Source organism: Schistocerca piceifrons, chromosome 5 (assembly GCF_021461385.2).
Source record: "Schistocerca piceifrons isolate TAMUIC-IGC-003096 chromosome 5, iqSchPice1.1, whole genome shotgun sequence".
NCBI classification, from domain to species: Eukaryota; Metazoa; Arthropoda; class Insecta; order Orthoptera; family Acrididae; genus Schistocerca; species Schistocerca piceifrons.
In genome coordinates this window covers 602,328,109-602,347,432 of record NC_060142.1, presented here as the reverse complement: position 1 = coordinate 602,347,432, position 19,324 = coordinate 602,328,109, and the positions used below count along the sequence as shown (strand labels likewise).

At 41.6% G+C, this 19,324-nt stretch overlaps 1 protein-coding gene across 1 annotated transcript in view; it reads right to left on the bottom strand.

The window, feature by feature from the left end:
- Nucleotides 1-19,324, bottom strand: part of LOC124799160 (trichohyalin-like) — a 177,472-nt gene that overhangs the window by 10,502 nt on the left and 147,646 nt on the right. Inside the window, exons 7-8 of the mRNA XM_047262699.1 lie at nt 16,141-16,287; nt 6,639-6,821 (exon numbers count right to left, since the gene is read on the bottom strand). Of these exons, the coding sequence (XP_047118655.1) occupies nt 6,639-6,821; nt 16,141-16,287 (330 nt within the window). The remainder of the gene's footprint in view (nt 1-6,638; nt 6,822-16,140; nt 16,288-19,324) is intronic.

Genomic DNA, 19,324 nt, shown 5'->3' with positions numbered 1-19,324 from the left:
TAACTAATCATGCGTCCAGGTTACTGACAAGAGCAAAATAAAATAGCATTTAAAGGAAAACTGAGGATCTTTTCGATGACGATCATTTTGGATTACAAAAGGTGAAAGTATCAACGAGATATTTCTGATGTTACACTAGGTAACGGAGACATATTTTCATGTGATATGTCGTCGACCTAGGAAAAGCGCTCGACAACGTAAAATGTAATAAGACATTTGAAATTCTCTGAATAGTATGCATAAAGTACAGGGAAAGAAGTGTGATATACAGAACGTACAAGAAGCAAGTCAGAAAAATAGAAGACTAACCGAAAAATAGAAGCGGTATTATAAATGGCGGCGGTAGGGTAGACCACAACAAGAGGAAAGTCCAGTAGGAATGGACTCTAATGTGGATAACTTAAGAATTACAAGCACTTGTCCACTTTCGCTAACGTGAAACACATTTCTTCTACTGAACAAGTGCTCATAACTCTTAAGGTACGAATTTAGAGCCCATTTTTCGTAAACTCTTTTCTTGTGTTGTTATAGGGAAATAGCTTACATCAAGTTACGTTAGCAATTAGAGGACTAGATGAAATAATAAGTGACTTTTCTAGTTAAGAAACTTGGACTTCCATTATCATTCTGCCAACTTTTCATGCAGTCAGGAAAGGTAAAAAGCACTGTACATCATGTTCATCGAAAGCTTGTAACAGGACGTCAAGGGACGGCCCTCATCGATTTTTTTCACACTTGTAGAACTTAAAGCTCAGTGCTCGCGACGGTACTACAGCATTTGCGAGCAGTAAGACACAATTTAAAAAACAAAAATCGTCTTCAAAAATTAGAAGATTTTCCGCCCCTTCTAACACCAATATGTTTATAGCAAATAAATATAATCACAGGTAAATAAGTAGGTAGCGTAAAAGTTCGGTAATCGTAAAGTCAGTGGTTCGAAAAAGAAAGGAAGAAAGCTTAGATTCTAAATTCCCGCCGACAACGCGATCATTACAGATGGTACACAAGCTCGTACTATGAAGGGACCGGGAAGGAAAACGACCGAGCCCTTTTCAAAGCAACCAGCCCGGCATTAGCCTGGAGCGATTTAGTGAAATCACGGAAAACCTAAATCTGGATAGTAGCCAGATGGACGTTTGTAACCTCCCCACCCCCCTCCACTCCCTCCAAACTCCTGAGTGCATCGATTCGAACCTCACTACATGTATCGTTTTTTTATTCTTTCTGAATGTCGAAACCAGTTTAAATGTCCATCGTAGAATGTCACATTCCTTATGCAAGTGAAATTTATTGTATCTTCATGTATTACATTACATTACAGCCAATTTTGAAATGCAGTTGCGTCGGGAAAATGTGAGACATATTTCGATATGACAATCGCTCTGCCAGCGCAGCTTCGTCTGAAAATGGCCACCAGCGTCGTAATGTAATATATGGCGATACAATAAATTTCACTTGTATAAGGAATGTGACAGCCTATGGTGGAGGGTGGAATTTACATTGGTTTCAATATTCAGAAATTGAGCTGAGTCTGTGGGCCCACACACGAAGAAACTGATAATTTTTAGGTCATTTGTATTCGACATTTACTACTAATCAAAAATCATCGGCAACAAATAATGAATAATAATTTTGATAAAACCATGGACCTTGCCGCTGGTGGGGAGGCTTGCGTGACTCAGCGATACAGATAGCCGTACTGTAGGTGCAAGCACAACGGAGGGGTATCTGTTGAGAGGTCAGACAAACATGTGGTTCCTGAAGAGGGGCAGCAGCCTTTTCAGTAGTTTCAGGGGCAACAGTCTGGATGATTGACTGATCTGACCCTGTAACACTAACCAAAACGGCCTTGCTGTTCTGGTAATGCGAACGGTTGAAAGCAAGGGGAAACTACAGCCGTAATTTTTCCCGAGGACATGCAGCTTTACTGTATGGTTAAATGATGATGGCGTCCTCTTGGGTAAAATATTCCGGAGGTAAAATAGTCCCCCATTCGGATCTCCGAGCGGGGACTACTCAAGAGGACGTCGTTATCAGGAGAAAGAAAATTGGCATTCTACGGATCGGAGCGTGGAATGTCAGATCCCTTAATCGGGCAGGTAGGTTAGAAAATTTAAAAAGGGAAATGGATAGGTTAAAGATAGATATAGTGGGAATTAGTGAAGTTCGGTGGCAGGAGGAACAAGACTTTTGGTCAGGTGATTACAGGGTTATAAATACAAAATCAAATAGAAGTAATGCAGGAGTAGGTTTAATAATGAATAAAAAAATAGGAGTGCGGGTTAGCTACTACAAACAGCATAGTGAACGCATTATTGTGGCCAAGATAGACACAAAGCCCATGCCTACTACAGTAGTACAAGTTTATATGCCAACTAGCTCTGCAGATGATGAAGAAATTGATGAAATGTATGACGAGATAAAAGAAATTATTCAGGTAGTGAAGGGAGACGAAAATTTAATAGTCATGGGTGACTGGAATTCGTCAGTAGGAAAAGGGAGAGAAGGAAACATAGTAGGTGAATATGGATTGGGGGGAAGAAATGAAAGAGGAAGCCGCCTTGTAGAATTTTGCACAGAGCGTAACTTAATCATAGCTAACACTTGGTTCAAGAATCATGAAAGAAGGTTGTATACCTGGAAGAATCCTGGAGATACTAAAAGGTATCAGATAGATTACATAAGTTAAGACAGAGATTTAGGAACCAGGTTTTAAATTGTAAGACATTTCCAGGGGCAGATGTGGATTCTGACCACAATCTATTGGTTATGAACTGCAGATTAAAACTGAAGAAACTACAAAAAGGTGCTAATTTAAGGAGATGGGACCTGGATAAACTGACTAAACCAGAGGTTGTAGAGAGTTTCAGGGAGAGCATAAGGGAACAATTGACAGGAATGGGGGAAAGAAATACAGTAGAAGAAGAATGGGTAGCTCTAAGGGATGAAGTAGTGAAGGCAGAAGAGGATCAAGTAGGTAAAAAGACGAGGGCTAGTAGAAATCCTTGAGTAACAGAAGAAATATTGAATGTAATTGATGAAAGAAGAAAATATACAAACGCAATAAATGAAGCACGCAAATGGGAATACAAACGTCTCAAATATGAGTTCGACAGGAAGTGCAAAATGGCTAAGCAGGGATGGCTAGAGGACAAATGTAAGAATGTAGATGCGCATATCACTAGGGGTAAGATAGATACTGCCTACAATAAAATTAAAGAGACCTTTGGAGAAAAGAGAACCACTTGTATGAATATCAAGAGCTCAGATGGAAACCCAGTTCTAAGCAAAGAAGGGAAAGCAGAAACGTGGAAGGAGTATATAGAGGGTTTGTACAAAGGCCATGTTTTTGAGGTCAATATTATAGAAATGGAAGAGAATGTAGATGAAGATGAAATGGGAGTTATGATACTCCGTGAAGAGTTTTAGAGAGCCCTGAAGGACCAAAGACGAAACAAGGCCCCCGGGAGCAGACAACATTCCATTAGAACTACTGACAGACCTGGAAGAGCCAGACCTAACAAAACTCTACCATCTAGTGAGCAAGATGTATAAGACAGGCGAAATACCCTCAGACTTCAAGAAGAATATAATTATTCCAATTCCAAAGAAAGTAGGTGTTTACAGATGTCAAAATTACCGAACTATGAGTTTAATAAGCCACGGCTGCAAAATACTAACAGAAATTCTTTACAGACGAATGGAAAAACTGGTAGAAGCCGACCTCGGGGAACATCAGTTTGGATTCTGTAGAAATGTTAGAACACGTGAGGCAATAATAACCCTACGACTTCTCTTAGAAAATAGATTGAGGAAAGGGAAAGCTACGTTTCTAGCATTTGTAGACTTAGAGAAAAATTTTGACAGCGTTGACTGGAATATTCTCTTTCAAATTCTGAAGGTGGAAGGGGTAAAATACAGGGAGCAAAAGGCTATTTAAAATTTGTGCAGAAGCTAGATGGCAGTTATAAGAGTCCAGGGGCATGATAGGAAAGCAGTGGTTGCGAAGGGAGTGAGACAGGATTGTGGCCTATCCCCGATGTTACTCAATCTGTAAACTGAGCAAGCAGTAAAGGAAACAAGGGAAAAATTCGGAGTAGGAATTAAAATCCATGGGGAATAAATAAAAACTTTGAGGTTCACCGATGACGTTGTAATTCTATCAGAGACAGCAAAGGACCCGGAAGAGCAGCTGAACGGAATGGACAGTGTCTTGAAAGGAGGATATAAGATGAACATCAACAAAAGCAAAACGAGGATAATGGAATGTAGTGGAATTAAATCGGGTGATGCTGCGGGAATTAGTTTAGGAAATGAGACGCTTAAAGTAGCAAAGGAGTTTTGCTATTTGGGCCGAAATAGGGAGGATACAAAAAGTAGATTGGCAATGGCAAGGAAAGCGTTTCTGAAGAAGAGAAATTTTTTAACATCGAGTATAGATTTAAGTGTCAGGAACTCTTTTCTGAAAGTATTTGTATGGAGTGTAGCCTTGTATGGAAGTGAAACGTGGACGGTAAATAGCTTAGACAAGAAGAGAATAGAAGCTTTCGAAATGTGTTGCTACAGAAGAAGGCTGAAGATTAGATGGATAGATCACATAACTAATCGGGAGGTATTGAATAGAATTGGAGAGAAATTTGTGGCACAACTTGACTAGAAGAAGGGATCGCTTGGTAGAGCATATCCTGAGGCATCAAGGGATCACCAGTTTATTATTGGAGGGCAGCGTGGAGGGTAAAAATCGTAGAGGGAGACCAAGAGATGAATACACTACACAGATTCAGAAGGCTGTAGGTAACAGTAGGTAGTGAGAGATGAAGAGGCTTGCGCAGGATAGAGTAGCATGGAGAGCTGCATCAAACCAGTCTCAGGACTGAAGACCACAACAACAACAACAACAACATTTTTTATTTTGAGTTACCGATTTCACAAAAATGAAAACATCCACAATAAATTAAAATTTGGTGCAAAAGTGCTAAACACGCAATATAGACTGAAATGCATTTATATTTCTAGAGACTGAGCACGATTACGTCTACATATGAAAGAAAATGCTCTGATTGACTAACTGACTGAATGACTCATTATAACCCAGGCGAAGCTGTTAGAGATAGAAACATAAAATTCGGGGAGAATGATCATACCCTGTAGGCATCGTTTAAAAATGGATTTTTCGAAATTTCACCACTAAGTGGTGAAATAGGGGAGGAAAACTGTTTTGCAAATATGTCTCTTTTAAGGCAATTTCGAATCAGAAATAAGGAAATCCGAGTTCCAGCATTATTGATAATGTAGTGCATATGGTAGTGAAATGGGGGATGAAAGTTTTCTTTAAAAAATAAACCATTACTAAAGAGTTCAACAGCACTTTCAAGGTTACATCTACGAAAATCTGTATTTTACTTCTTGCTTAAAAATAAAAAAAAAATAGTTTTATTGCTTCTGGAGCTGAACTCCAAAGGGAGTGAAATAGATGATGAAAACATTTAAAATCTCAATCTATGGAAATTGGCATTTGTCTTTTAAATAAGTATTTGTGAGAGGATGAAAGCTTCTATGGAAATATCACTATAAGATTTCAAAAGGCCTCCGACTCCAGGCAGCAGAAGTGATTCTCGAAAACCTGTGCAAGTGACACAGTCTACGCAACCGAAGTGGTTGGTGTTCACCTACCTCATGTATATATTACTTTCAGTTTAACAGTGTAGCATTTGCATGTCTATAAAATTTAAATTTTTTCGTATCAAAAGTAACTAATAATAATAAGAAAGCTACTTTTAATTAAAAATTTCTGAATCAGTATTTGTTACCTAAGATTTTAATTTTTGTTAAACATAGAACTGAAATGAAAGCATAATATGGCACTATTTACGGGATTAGAAGTTTATTCCGAAGAATAAGCAGCTTTCAGCCAGTTAATACTGCGCAGAAATCAAACCTGCATTAGGATCGGACTTCCTTAACTCTTCTGCAAAAAGGTGGGCAGTATACTGCTGCATCCATTTTCAGTGAGCTACCACAAGAATTCAAAAATCTTAGCAGTAATCCACGCGCTTTCAAACCGAAACTGAAGAGTTTCGTCATGGGTCACTCCTTATATCCTGCCGAGGAGTTTCTTGAAACATTAAGCTGATTCTTATTGTATTGCTGATGGCGTGTACTTAAACTTACGGACTGACTTTTTACAGGTTCATGAACATTTATTTTTATCTGTTATTACTTTTATGTTGTAATTTCATGTACTGACGCGTCCCATGACCTTGGAGATTTGCTACTCAGTTTGGTCCTACGGATCTTGACGTGTAAATAAATAAATAAAAAAATAAAAAGAACCACTGACATTAGGATTACAAGGCACTGACACTACATACTCAGCTACCGGCGATTATGTGAACTTGGAAATGTTTTGCACTTAATGATACAACGTTTTTAGAATAGCTATTGGCGATTATGTTAACTTGGAAACGGCACTTCTCTTTTTTAGACTAACGATTGCGCTGTGCTGCTTTACGAAACTGACGTCCGGGCTCCGAGTTTCAAATCCTACGAGTATGAATAAAATCGAGGAGCTCGTAGTGTACCCCTGCACACACAGGTAAGGAGGGGAGGTGGTGAGGAGTGGTGAGCTAGGGCGGGACCTGGTCTCCGGCGCCTGGTGGTTGCGCCAGCGCCTGCCCCTCTATGACGGACAGGAAGGGGTGGTTCGGGTAGTCGGCCTCGGCGGTGCCCAGCGCCAGCAGCTCCTGCACCTTCCGCAGGTACGCCTCCTCCTCCAGGAGGCCCTGCTGCCACTGCCGCTCCACCTCCGCACGCTCCGCCTCCTGCAACAACAAACGCAAACTTTGGAATCTCGTTTCTGATCACAACATCGCTTCTACATAGGGTAATGCGATACAATTTCGATATAGGTCCAATTCCGATCAACGTAAAGTTTCCCAGCATTTTTCAGTTTCATAGTGTTGGTGGAACTTGCCTTTGTATGGCGTTCCAGTGGGTAAGTTTTCTGCAGCTTGTAATGGTACTCGAATTACGTAACCATTACGGCACCTCACCTCAACCTCTCGATACCAGCAATATTCTACTGTGTTTCCGTAAGGTAGTTAACATATTTCTGAGACAACATTCAGATTTGATTTCATTAATGTAGAGGTACTTTGATACATTGATATGTATATATTGCAATGATATTATTCTTATGTGTATTCTTTCTTTTGTCACTATGATCTTTGACGTACTTGTAACTCTGATTTTCGGGCGTGTAAGCGGTTATTAGAGAGTCAAGCTTTGGTCTTCATGTTAAAAAGACGCAAATTGTAGTCAGTGTATGAAATGTGAACTTTAACAGTGGGGAAGATATTTTCAAGTATGTTTTATATTGTGAAGTGATGTTTTGGAACGAGTTACGCGATATTGCAACAAAAGTAATAAAAAAGAAGTGTAACTTAAATTTGGAGTGCTGATTACTTTTTTACATCACCATTGTCTTAACTTGCAAAAGTTTAATCTTCAAGAATGGTTTAGGAAACACATCTATAAGGCTTTTGAATATCGCAGAATAACACCCAGGCCTCTTTGCATCCGAATTTGGAATCATCACTACCTAGATTTTCGACGATTGAGCCATGAGTTCACAACGAGACCAGCGTGGGAAACACGAAAAGATGAGTGCCTAGTTTATCCATTATTTCATGAAATGACTTTATTAACTGTGCTCGAATGACACCTGCCACATAATATAACTTTGTTGTTACCCGAAAATGTAATATTTAGCAGCGTGAGCAACACCACAATCATAATTAATTTTTGACCTTTGTTGTGGTACGGTTGTTAGAAGCTCCTGCTGTCTCTTTCTGTATATACCAGTTTGTGATACAGAAAGATAAATTTCTTCTTGTTGATAGGTAAGTGCAGTTACTTGGTTTTATGTGCTTTTATAAACTGACTAGTTTTGACGTGCCTGTAGATTCTATATTGGTGAGGTTAGAGACTTGTTTTCCGTTCCAGCGTGTTCTGAGGTGTCTACAGAGAAAGACTGTCTGATATGTGTTTCCATCTCTTGGCAAGTTCAGTATTATCTACTCGTGATTTCAGTCCTGCCAATAGCACATTTTAGGTCAGAAAAAGGTACAATTTCGATATCTTAGTACAATTCTGATCAACGTACTTATTTTGCTTGGTCTGTCAAGACTGGTTAATGGAGACAAGTTATACACAATTACGACAGATAAGTTCTGTATATTTCAATATATTTTCTGTCGTCAGTTTCTAAAGTAAGCCCTTATTCTTCTTGTCTTAGGCGCCCCAAAAAACGACCAGAAAATCTACAATAAACAGAGTCGAGCCGCATCAATGAGGCATTAAAGACTGTCATGGATGGACGTTTGAGCCTTCGAGCTGCATCCTAGTTATATGACATTCCTTTCAGCACTCTGTATAATACACTACAAATTAAAACGAAAATGAAAGTCTGATACCTCCAACTATAGAATACTCGTCATTCAATGGTCTCGAATCTCAAATGTAAGATGCTTTTGTCCAGAGAGCTTTGTTTCTAGAACAAAGAGGATTGGGTCTGTCGTTGCTCCAGTTAAGAGGAGTAGCATTTTGGCTACCTTAGGAAAATAATTTTAAACATCCATGGAACTTATAAGACAAGGTTGCTGGAATCTATTGGTTTCGAGCATTTATTAAGAGATATGCTAATCGTATCCTGCGAAAATCTGAAGATCTTTCACGAGCCAAAGCTGAAGACTTGAATAAAACGTAAGTAAGTAAATATTTTAAGAATTTGGAAGAAATCTTCAACGAATGTGATTTGTTTCATAAACCAGATTGTATTGATAATATGGATGACTCCGTCTTTTCTCTTGACAACAGACTTCCCAAAATAGTTACTTGTGTAGGTAAGCGACAAGTTGTTTCACTGAGAGCCGTGGAAAGGGTACAAAATGTGACTGTTGCATGTATGGACACATCTATATGTATTTCCCAGCAATAGTTATTTTCACAGGGGTGAGGAAACGCCCTGAATTTAGATACGGCTTTGCTCATGGTTCCATTACAGAGATGAGGAAATCAGGTACATTAATGAAGAACTGTTTATAATCTGTCTTAGACGCTTCAGAAATACAGAACTGTGGGTAGTATTACAGTTCGTATTATTGACAACCATGGCAGCCATACCAGATTGAATGCTGTAGAGTATTTTCGGGAAAATGGGGTGGAACGTTTGGGATTGTCTCCACACAGTAAACCTTTACTATAGATATTAGACAGAACTTTCTTCAAGTCTCAAAAGCCTCAATGTCACAAACTGAATGGATTCATCGTAACCCCAATGATGGAATTACAAAATGAAGGTTCAGTTCCATTTTCTGTTATGCCTGGAGAAAAACTGCATTAACAACTGCATCCAGTACCGTTTCTCAGCACAGTATTGTCAAAGACACTTTGTCAACTCCAAAGAAAAAAGTACCATCTCGGAAAAGGAAAAAACGGATGTCAGTCCGGCTCAGTTCAGATGAAAACCTGGGAAACCTCGGCAGCAGGCGAAACCTTTTTCAACAGGAAACAAGAAAACAAACAAACAAATGCAACAATAACAGTAAACAGAAATGCGAGTATAAGAGTAACGATGAAAGAAGCACTAAAAACTTCAAATTGCTATAAAATTACGAGAATTATTGTGAATTTTGTTTCTTGAATTATTGTGGTGCGGAATCATTGGCAAATGGTGACTGGATTCGCTGCCAAAAATGTAATGTTTGGTACTACGTAGTTTGCGTCGGTGCTCGAGGGAGAATTTGCTTTTAATGTGTAAGATGTCAATCATTACAATTTTACCGAGAAGTGAGTACAATTTGCCTAGTGTGGTACATTTTCGAACAATTTTATTCAATTATGTAATCTTTTCTTCAGATCAAAGCAACACTTGTAATGGTGTAATATCTGAATTACGTATTTATTAAACATCAAAGTACAAGTGTCATAATTTAAATTATTTCTTTCCTCAACATGTTTCCAGTTAAAATAAAATCCGTCCGAAATGACAGACATCGTACCACCTTACCCTGTCCTTAAGTGACGTACGATGACCTTCTCTTTGGATTCTCATATTGCTCAATATATTCCTGCTAAAAATACACATTACCTTCAAGAGTCGATTTTTTTATAACTTCTTAATTATTTTTGAAAAATTATGATTAGGCAGAAGAACGATGACCTTCTCTTTGGATTCTCATATTGCTCAATATATTCCTGTTAAAAATATACATTACCTTCAAAAGGCGATTTTTTATAACTTCTTAGTTATTTTTGAAAAATTGTGATTAGGTAGAAGAGGTATGAGTCCATATACTAAATGTTTCAGTTTCGCTCACACAACAGCGCATCTTAATGTACAAAAAAAAAAAAAAAAAAAAAAAAAAAAAAAAAAAAAATTAAAAAAATTAAAAAAATATATAAAAAAAGAAGGTCAAATTGGAGCACATCAAATAAAAAATGTTCATTTGCTGCAACAAAACCATAGAATGCAGGAAAGTACCTATTTAACCATTAGGCCCTATTGACATGTTACCTAACGTATAAATCGGGTGTTTTCCTGTACTTTGTAACTTCGATCCAGTTAATGTGTATCCTTGAACACATGACCCCTAATTAACGATAATTTCTTTTAACTGAGTATCGTATGTTGTTTCACTGAAAGCGACAGACCTTACTTCGTGGATTCGCTACATTAAATTTCGAAATGAACTGAAGCGAAAAATATTGTACAGTGGTAGTGGAACGAGGCAAATTGCAAAAGTTCACTCACCTAATAACTCTAGCAGATATCCTAATTACACCTTATCGAGGACTAAAGTAAGTGAGCAGGGTAGATTCCAATGTCTAATGCATTTGCCTGTCAGCCACTGCTGCATAATTCTGAACGCAAATCGACATATGTTCAACGGCAGTAACGCAGGGGGCTCAGGTGAAGGTGATCATTAACCATCTTGCAAACACTTTCGATGGTGGCATGATATGCGAACGAAGAGATCAGGCTAGCAGTGGTATACATCACATAGACTCCTTCCATATTCCTCACCACGAATGAGTATTAACGGTCTTTCAGAAATAAGGCATGTAGAGTTATGGCAGTACAGGCAGTACCTAGATCTCTAAAATCTTCCTTCCGCTGACTGTTGTCACTATGTAGGACTCGGGAGTGTACGCTGTACACAAAGATTGCATAAGCCGGAATACGTAGTATTTGTTTCTCATATCATAATATCGTTAGCACATTGCATTCATAGCTGTAGGGCCGAACACGCCCTTCCTTTTCATGGACCTATCCAATGTCGGAATGTTAATATACATTTCACTATGTCAATGGTAGAGGGTGGTCAGATGTCCTTCCGGCTGCCAGGAGGTTAAGAATGCAGTAACCGGGTTCAAACTAATGTGGGTTGCAGTAGTTAAGCAGAAACGAAGAGGCTGGCACAGGGTGTACTAACACGGTGAGATGCATCAACCAGGCGTCAGACGGAAAATCACAACAACAGCAGTGCGGATTTGTGAGTGTGACCGTGCAGGATAGGCAGAGCCCCTATATCACATTTCGAACCTCTGGATAACAGGGAGACGGGTTTCATAAAAGTAGTTGTATTCCAGAGGTATAACTGACACCAAAAAATAAAATTAATTGGCAGTGTACATATTCCAGTGCAGTGATGCCATATCAGAAAGTGAGTATGGTGACCCTTATTTCGACTAATTTTATGTGTGTAGCGGTAGAGAGAATTAAGTGGGTCTGCTTTTCCAGTCAATCTAGGGAACAATAAGTCACAATTGGGAAGTGTCAAAGACGATCAAGGTATGCAGCAGGCCTGAAAATACCAGATTCCGTGTCAATGTGGGAAGAATTATATTGAACAGTCAGTGCGCACCATCGAAGATCGTTGCCGAGAACTCAGAGGCACACTGGACTTGGGTACCCCAAAAAGTCGGCGGTCGCAGAGCACTGTTTGTCCGAAAATCGCGAAATGGACTACCAACATACCAGGGTCTTGGCACAGACATCAAAATACTGGGACAGCGTCGTTAGAGAGGCTATCGAAATTCGTGCCAGGGACGGACTCATCAATAGAGATTGCAGCTACAACCTCGGCAGGTCATGAGAACCAGCATTGAGTGTAATTAAAAAGACGCTCAGCAAAGGAAACAAACGAGCGACTAGGGTGGACGAGGCAATTACACCAACGCTACCACAGACGCGGACGCCAGCGTCTCACCGACCACTGACGCGCGGGCGCGGACCGCGGAGAGAACGCCTCGCGAGTTGAGGGGATTTAAGACGGCCACCCGCCCTCAGGAGCTCGGTTCGTCAGCGCACCTGACGATGGCGACGTGTCTGATCGCCGAAATATTGTGCCCGTTGGACAGTATGAACCGGCAGTACACCCGTGGACTGTTTGAGCAATTAGTCACTAATTGATCGGAGGCACAGCACATCGCTAAGTAATTTTGTACCCTGGAAGCAGCCTCGAGCGCGACAAGAGCACGGTCAGGAGTGCCCCAGGGAAGCGCGATAGCACCGTTGTCGTTCTCCATTCACGTCAGTTCTCTAACTGGTAGCGTTAGCTGCAGTCTCTGAGTTACTGCTGATGCGCTGTAGTGTACAGGAAAGAGTTGTTGCTGAGTGACTACAGGAGGATGCAAGACGACTTAGAAAGAATTACTATCTGGTGTGGCGAATAGCAGCTTGTACTAAATGCGGAACAAAAATGAGTTAATGTAGCTGAATATGAAAACAATATCGTTTAATGTTGGAGCACAGTATTAGTTCCGTGCTCCTTCATACAGTGAGGTAGGACCAGAAAAGAACGCACCTTGAAGGAATTATCCGATAGGGGCAGAAATCGGTACATATACAAACAAATGATTACAGTTTCACAATAAATGTGTGATATTTATGCCACCATTTTCCGAGGCATTTCGAGTCAAGTCTTCTTTGGTCATCATGGCTCGGTTCGAAAGGTAGCTCATCACCGAACACAGTTCTACTTCAGTCAGTGAGATTCCAAGTGTATCAATGAGATTCCAAGACGTATCTGGAGATGGCCCGGAAAGCGATGGGGTATCAATCTGACCACCACCCTCCATAAACCCTGAGAACCCAAGAGCACTGGTCTGGGATGCTATTTCATTTCGTAATAGTACGCCTATGCTGGTTATCCGCGCTACTGTCACACCATAGCGGTACGTCGACGATATCCTACACCTCGTTTTATTGACCTTCGTGGCAAGCCATCCTTGACTAATATTTCAGCAATATAATGCACTGCTGCACATGATGACAGATTCTACTGTTCGTCTTAGTGCTTGCTAACCCTACCTTGGCCAGCAACGCCTCCGGATCTTTCCCCAGTTGAGAATGTTTGGATCAAATGGTTCAAATGGCTCTGAGCACTATGGGACTCAACTGCTGTGGTTATCAGTCCCCTAGAACTTAGAACTACTTAAACCTAACTAACCTACGGACATCACACACATCCATGCCAGAGGCAGGATTCGAACCGGCGACCGTAGTAGTCGCACGGCTCCGGACTGCGCGCCTAGAACCGCGAGACCACCGCGGCCGGCAATGTTTGGATCATTATGGATATCACCCTCTAACAACCTCGGGATATTGACGATTCAACTCTCCAATTCGACAGAATTTGGTACGATATCCGTCAGGAGGACACGCAACAACTCTATCAATCGATACCAAACCGAATCACTAGTTGCATAAGGGCTGGAGGTAGAGCAACCCGTTGTCGACTTGCTCAATTTGTGAAGCTCGTTCTCTGGAACAATCATTCGTTTCACTGTACACGTGCATCAGATCTACCGATTACTGTCCCATTAGGGTAATTCCTTCGTGGTGTGCCCTTTTTTGTTATAGTCTATTTATGTGTAATTTTGCAAAGCGACATAATACTAGAACGAGCAGACAAAGTAGTAAGGAAGGAGAATGATTAATTTCGGTTTATTAGGAGAATTGTAGGGAAGTACTTCATGTTCAGAAGACTATGTCATCCATTCTTGATCGTTGCTCGAGTGTTTCTTATCCCCAAAAGTTCTGATTAAAGGAAGACATCGAAGCAATACAGAGGCTTGCTCCGAGATTTTATTACCACTAAGTTCGATCAACAAGCGGTTATTAAGGAGACATTTCATATACTCAAATGGGAATCACTTGAGGATAGCCGGCACTGTTTTCGGGAAACACTTTTGAGAAAATTAGAGCGCCGGCATTTGCAGCTGACTTGAGAATGATTCTACTGCCGCCATTGTGCATTTCACATAAGGACCACAATGACAAGACTGGAGAATTTAGGGCTCGTAAAGAAAAATTGGGTAATTGGTGGTAAGGTTTTATGGGTCCAAACTGCTGAGGTCATCGGTTCCTTACTCACTACTTAATCTAACTTAAGCTAACTTATGCTATGGACTCCACACACACCCATGCCCGAGGGAGGACTCGAACCTCCGACGAGGGGTGCCACACGAATCGTGACATGGCGCGTCAGGGCTCGTAAAGAGGCATATAGAAGCTTGTTTCTCATTCGCTGTATTCGCCAGTGGATCAGGAATGACTAGTACTGCTCCGCCATGCTCCGCATGTTGGCTTGCATAATATGTACCAGGTGGTTTGAATTAAGGAGTAGCTATTCACAGAGGTCAATTGTGGGTTATAATTAAAGCATGGCAGCAAAACTTGATAGATATTCTAATGCATAAACTGATTTGCCCTAGAAGAAAATTAGTTTCAGTTGCGGTCACCAATTGCAAATCTGGCGATGCGAATGTAAGGGAGACGTATGGGTATGTTCCATACGGAGTGGATTAGGAAAGGGACATGGGAAGAAAAGGTCAAACAAATGAGAAAAGCATAAAGTTGATTTTATTGTTAAGGGGGAAAGGGGGGGGGGTTAGGACGACAAACTGGCCGACTTGGAGCAGGAGAGACACCACAGGACATTTTAATTTCCACTGTCTATACTTTTACAAGTAAATTCATAAAACTTTGTCAGCATGACCAGGAAGGATTCAGGATTCACACTCGTATCAGCGGAAGTTCAAAAACGTAACAAAATAATTTTTTTTACATGTGAAATTTCATCATTTTTTTCACTTGCATCTGTTGCTATAGGTACTCTGTTCTTCATAAGTAAGAGAGACTGTTCGATGAATTTTGCACAGCATACAAATCATACTTACAGGTGTCTGAAATTCTAGAATCTATTTAATTTATGGAAAAATGAATGAGCTGTTACGTTTTAAACTTTAATTTTAGAAAAAAAATCAAATTTTGTAGTTAATTATCTCAATTTTTACCACAGTTTTTAATAGATTTGGAAAATTCTAGAGTTTCATACACCTGTAAGTATGGTTTGTATGCTGTGAAAAATTCATCAAAGAATCTCTCTTACTTGTGAAGAAAAATGTGCTTATAGCAACAAATGCAGCCAACAGTAAGTGAAAAAAATGATGAAAATTCATATGTAAAAAAAATTATTTTAATATGTTTTTGGACTTCTACTGCTATGAGTGTGAATCCTGATTCCTTCCTGGTGATGCTGACAAAGTTTAGTGAATTTTTTTGTAAAAGTATAGACAGTAGAAAATAAAATGTCCTGTGGTGCCTCTGCTGCTCCAATTCAGCCCGTTTGACGTCCTACCCCCCTTAAGTGCCACATACACAATTTGTTCAGTACGCACACCGGAGACGTCGATGAGATGATGTACAGCACCAGTTTTGCACCTGGCGGCTCAAATTGGAACTACTTTCTTCCAGCCTAAATCTGTTCTGCATTAACGTATTAGCATATCTACGAAGTATCGCTGCCTCACGATAATTATAGCTTACGTTGGACGTCCATGACTAGCTGTACTTTAATTATAACCAACTGGTATGTAGACAGAGTTTTCATTCCATGAGTGCAGAGGTACACAACATTGTGGCACTGAAACATCTGCTGGAAATGGGCCCCCCCTCCCCCTGCTGGGTGACGTACTGCAGCCCCAGGTAGGCGCGCCCCAGCTCACCAGCAGCCGGCGGGCCACCTCCGCCTGCTGGCGCAGCTCGCGGCCGTACTGGCGCTGCAGCTCGGCGCGCCGGCGCTGGTGCTCCAAGGTGAGGGCCTCGTGGCCGCGCCGCAGCTGCTCCGCCAGCTCCCGCTCTGCGCGCTGCTGCTCCGCCTCCAGCTGTCGCTGGCGCTGCCGATGCTCCAGCTGCTGCGCCCTCTCGCTCAGCACCCCCTGCGCAAAAGCGGGACCGTCACCGGGAAGCCAGGGCTTCCGACGAAACTACAGTGCACCCACTCAGAAACGAGCAACACGGACAGGAGCGTAATTAACAAAATTATTAGTTGCTGCTGAATCTTCTAGGATGTATGATCACTGTGCACGAAACATTTTCGTTCCTCGTGTTTCGTACACAGCTCTGTTGGAGACTTTCAGGGGTGGAGGTACCCGACACAGTTCTGGACGAAACTCGAGGGTAAAAAAGAGTTCCGTGACCCATAGCACTCAACCCAGAAGATTCTCCAAAAACTACGACAACGGTCGTGCAACCCCTCATCGTAAATGTACACTACTGGCCATTAAAATTGCTACACCAAGAAGAAATGTAGATGATAAACGGGTATTCATTGGACAAATATACTATAATTGAACTGACATGTGATTACATTTTCAAGCAATTCGGGTGCATAGATCCTGAGAAAGCTGTACCCAGAACAACCACGTCTGGACGTAATAACGGTCTTGATACGCCTCGGCATTGAGTCAAATAGAGCTTGGATGGCGTGTACAGGTACAGCTGCCCATGCAGCGTTATCACGATACCACAGTTCATCAAGAGTAGTGACTGACGTATTGTGACGAGCCAGATGTCGGCCACCATTGACCAGACGTTTTAAATTGGTGAGAGATCTGGAGAATGTGCTGTACAGGGCAGTAGTCGAACACTTTCTGTATCCAAAAGGCCCGTACAGGACTTGCAACATGCGGTCGTGCATTATCCTGCTGAAATGTAGGGTTTCGCAGGGATCGAATGAAGGGTAGAGCAATGGGCCGTAACACATCTAAAATGTAACATGTATTGTTCAAAGTGCCGTCAATGCGATCAAGAGGTGACCGAGACGTGTAACTAATGGCACCCCATACCATCACGCCGGGTGATACGCCAGTATGGCGATGACGAATACACGCTTCCAATGTGCGTTCACCGCGATGTCGCCAAACACGGATGCGACCATCATGATGCTGTAAACAGAACCTGGATTCATCCGAAAAAATGACGTTTTGCCATTCGTGCACCCAGGTTCGTCGTTGAGTACACCATCGCAGGCGCTCCTGTCTGTGATGCAGCGTCAAGGGTAAACACAGTCATGGTCTCCGAGCTGATAGTCCATGCTGCTGCAAACGTCGTCGAACTGTTCGTGCAGATGGTTGTTGTCTTGCAAACGTCCTCATCTGTTGACTCAGGGATCGAGACGCGGCTGCACGATCCGCTACAGCCATGCGGATAAGATGCCTGTCATCTCGACTGCTAGTGACACGAGGCCGTTGGGATCCAGCACGGGGTTCAGTATTACACACCTGAACCCACTGATTCCATATTATGCTAACAGTCATTGGATCTCGACCAACGTGAGCAGCAATGTCGCGATACGATCAACCGCAATCGCGATAGGCTACAATCCGACCTTTATCAAAGTCGGAAACGTGATGGTACGCATTTCTCCTCCTCACATGAGGCATCACAACAAAGTTTCACCAGGCAACGCCTGTCAACTGCTGTTTGTGCATGAGAAATCGGTTGGAAACTTTCCTCGTGTGAGCACGTTGTAGGTGTCGCCACTGGCGCCAACCTTGCGTGAATGCTCTGAAAAGCTAATCATTTGCGTATCACAGCATCTTCTTGCTATCGGTTAAATTTCGCGTCTGTAGCACGTCATCTTCGTGGTGTAGCAATTTTAATGTCCTGTAGTGTATTAGTCAAGTGAGTTATGGTTACAAACAATCCGCTACGATTACGAAGTACATTGCAAAATGGAAAAACAGAGTATGCTGATTCTTGATTCTGAGCGGTATTGAGAGTGAGCAGAACAAGTAAGAGCGCTTTACAAATTGCATATGGCCCTTTTTATTATTACTTGTCCAACTTACAACTTATATATGTAAATGAGTCCCGAATGAAAATGAGACATTTTACCAATGGTAGGATGGTAACTGTGGAAAAGAAATATTTTCAAAAAGCCTTTCTAGTAAACAGCAGTACCTGTTTATTGTGCCCGTCCACGGTCACGTAACCTCATTGCACAATGAAAAGGAATCTTCCTCTTCACAGTACTAGCAAAATTTCATCTGCCTATTAGAACACCAACACAAAACCACTGTTCAAAGCACTTAAACCACAAAATTTTAAATCCCTAGTGGATATATTGTGTATTAGTTCGCCTTGCATTATACCTCCCAGTGTTATATGAAACACGCTACTTGTGAGAAGATGATTACGATAATGATATATGGAGAGTGGGGCGCTCAACTGCGCGGTTATGAGCGTCCGTACAAATTCCCAACCCTTGCTCAGTCCAATCTCACCATGTTCATGAATGATGATGAAGTGATGAGGACAACACATACACCCGGTCGTCTCGAGGCAGGTAAAAATCCCTGACACCGCCGGGAATCGAACCCAGGATCCCGTGCTCGGGAAGCACTTGTGAGAAGAATGAACCACAGGACATGTGTAGAAGCAGAAATAACACATGACGACGTGATGTTCGCCCATAGATCATCAGACACCTGAAATAAATTGGCAGTGGGCACGGCAGAACATCCAAAATACGTTACTTCCCACAACGCATTGACATGCGTGGTAAAAAATTACAGTTGTATGGCATTAACGGTTGGGAGAACCCAAAGGGCAGGTTCAGTCGCATAGTTTGAAAGGTTTTACCGTCCTCCGCGCCTGCAGGCGCCTTTGCTCCGTGAAATATGAAAGCTGAGTGTCTACATTTATCTGTGAACTGTACATGAATGTAATGGTGTCTGTGTAGTGCAGAATCGTGTCAGTGCAGGAGATGATGAAAGAAGGGACAGGGTGGAACTGTGAGCTCACAGATGGCTTACGTCTATTGATCAGCACCGAGGGGTCGACCGAGCGTAGCCTTCCCATCTGACGGACGGATCACCATCGACAATGTACCACACCATCATTCCATGAGACACTGCAGGTAGCCTTGGAATTTAATCCAGGACGTTGGCGTAAATTTTGGCGATCAGCAAA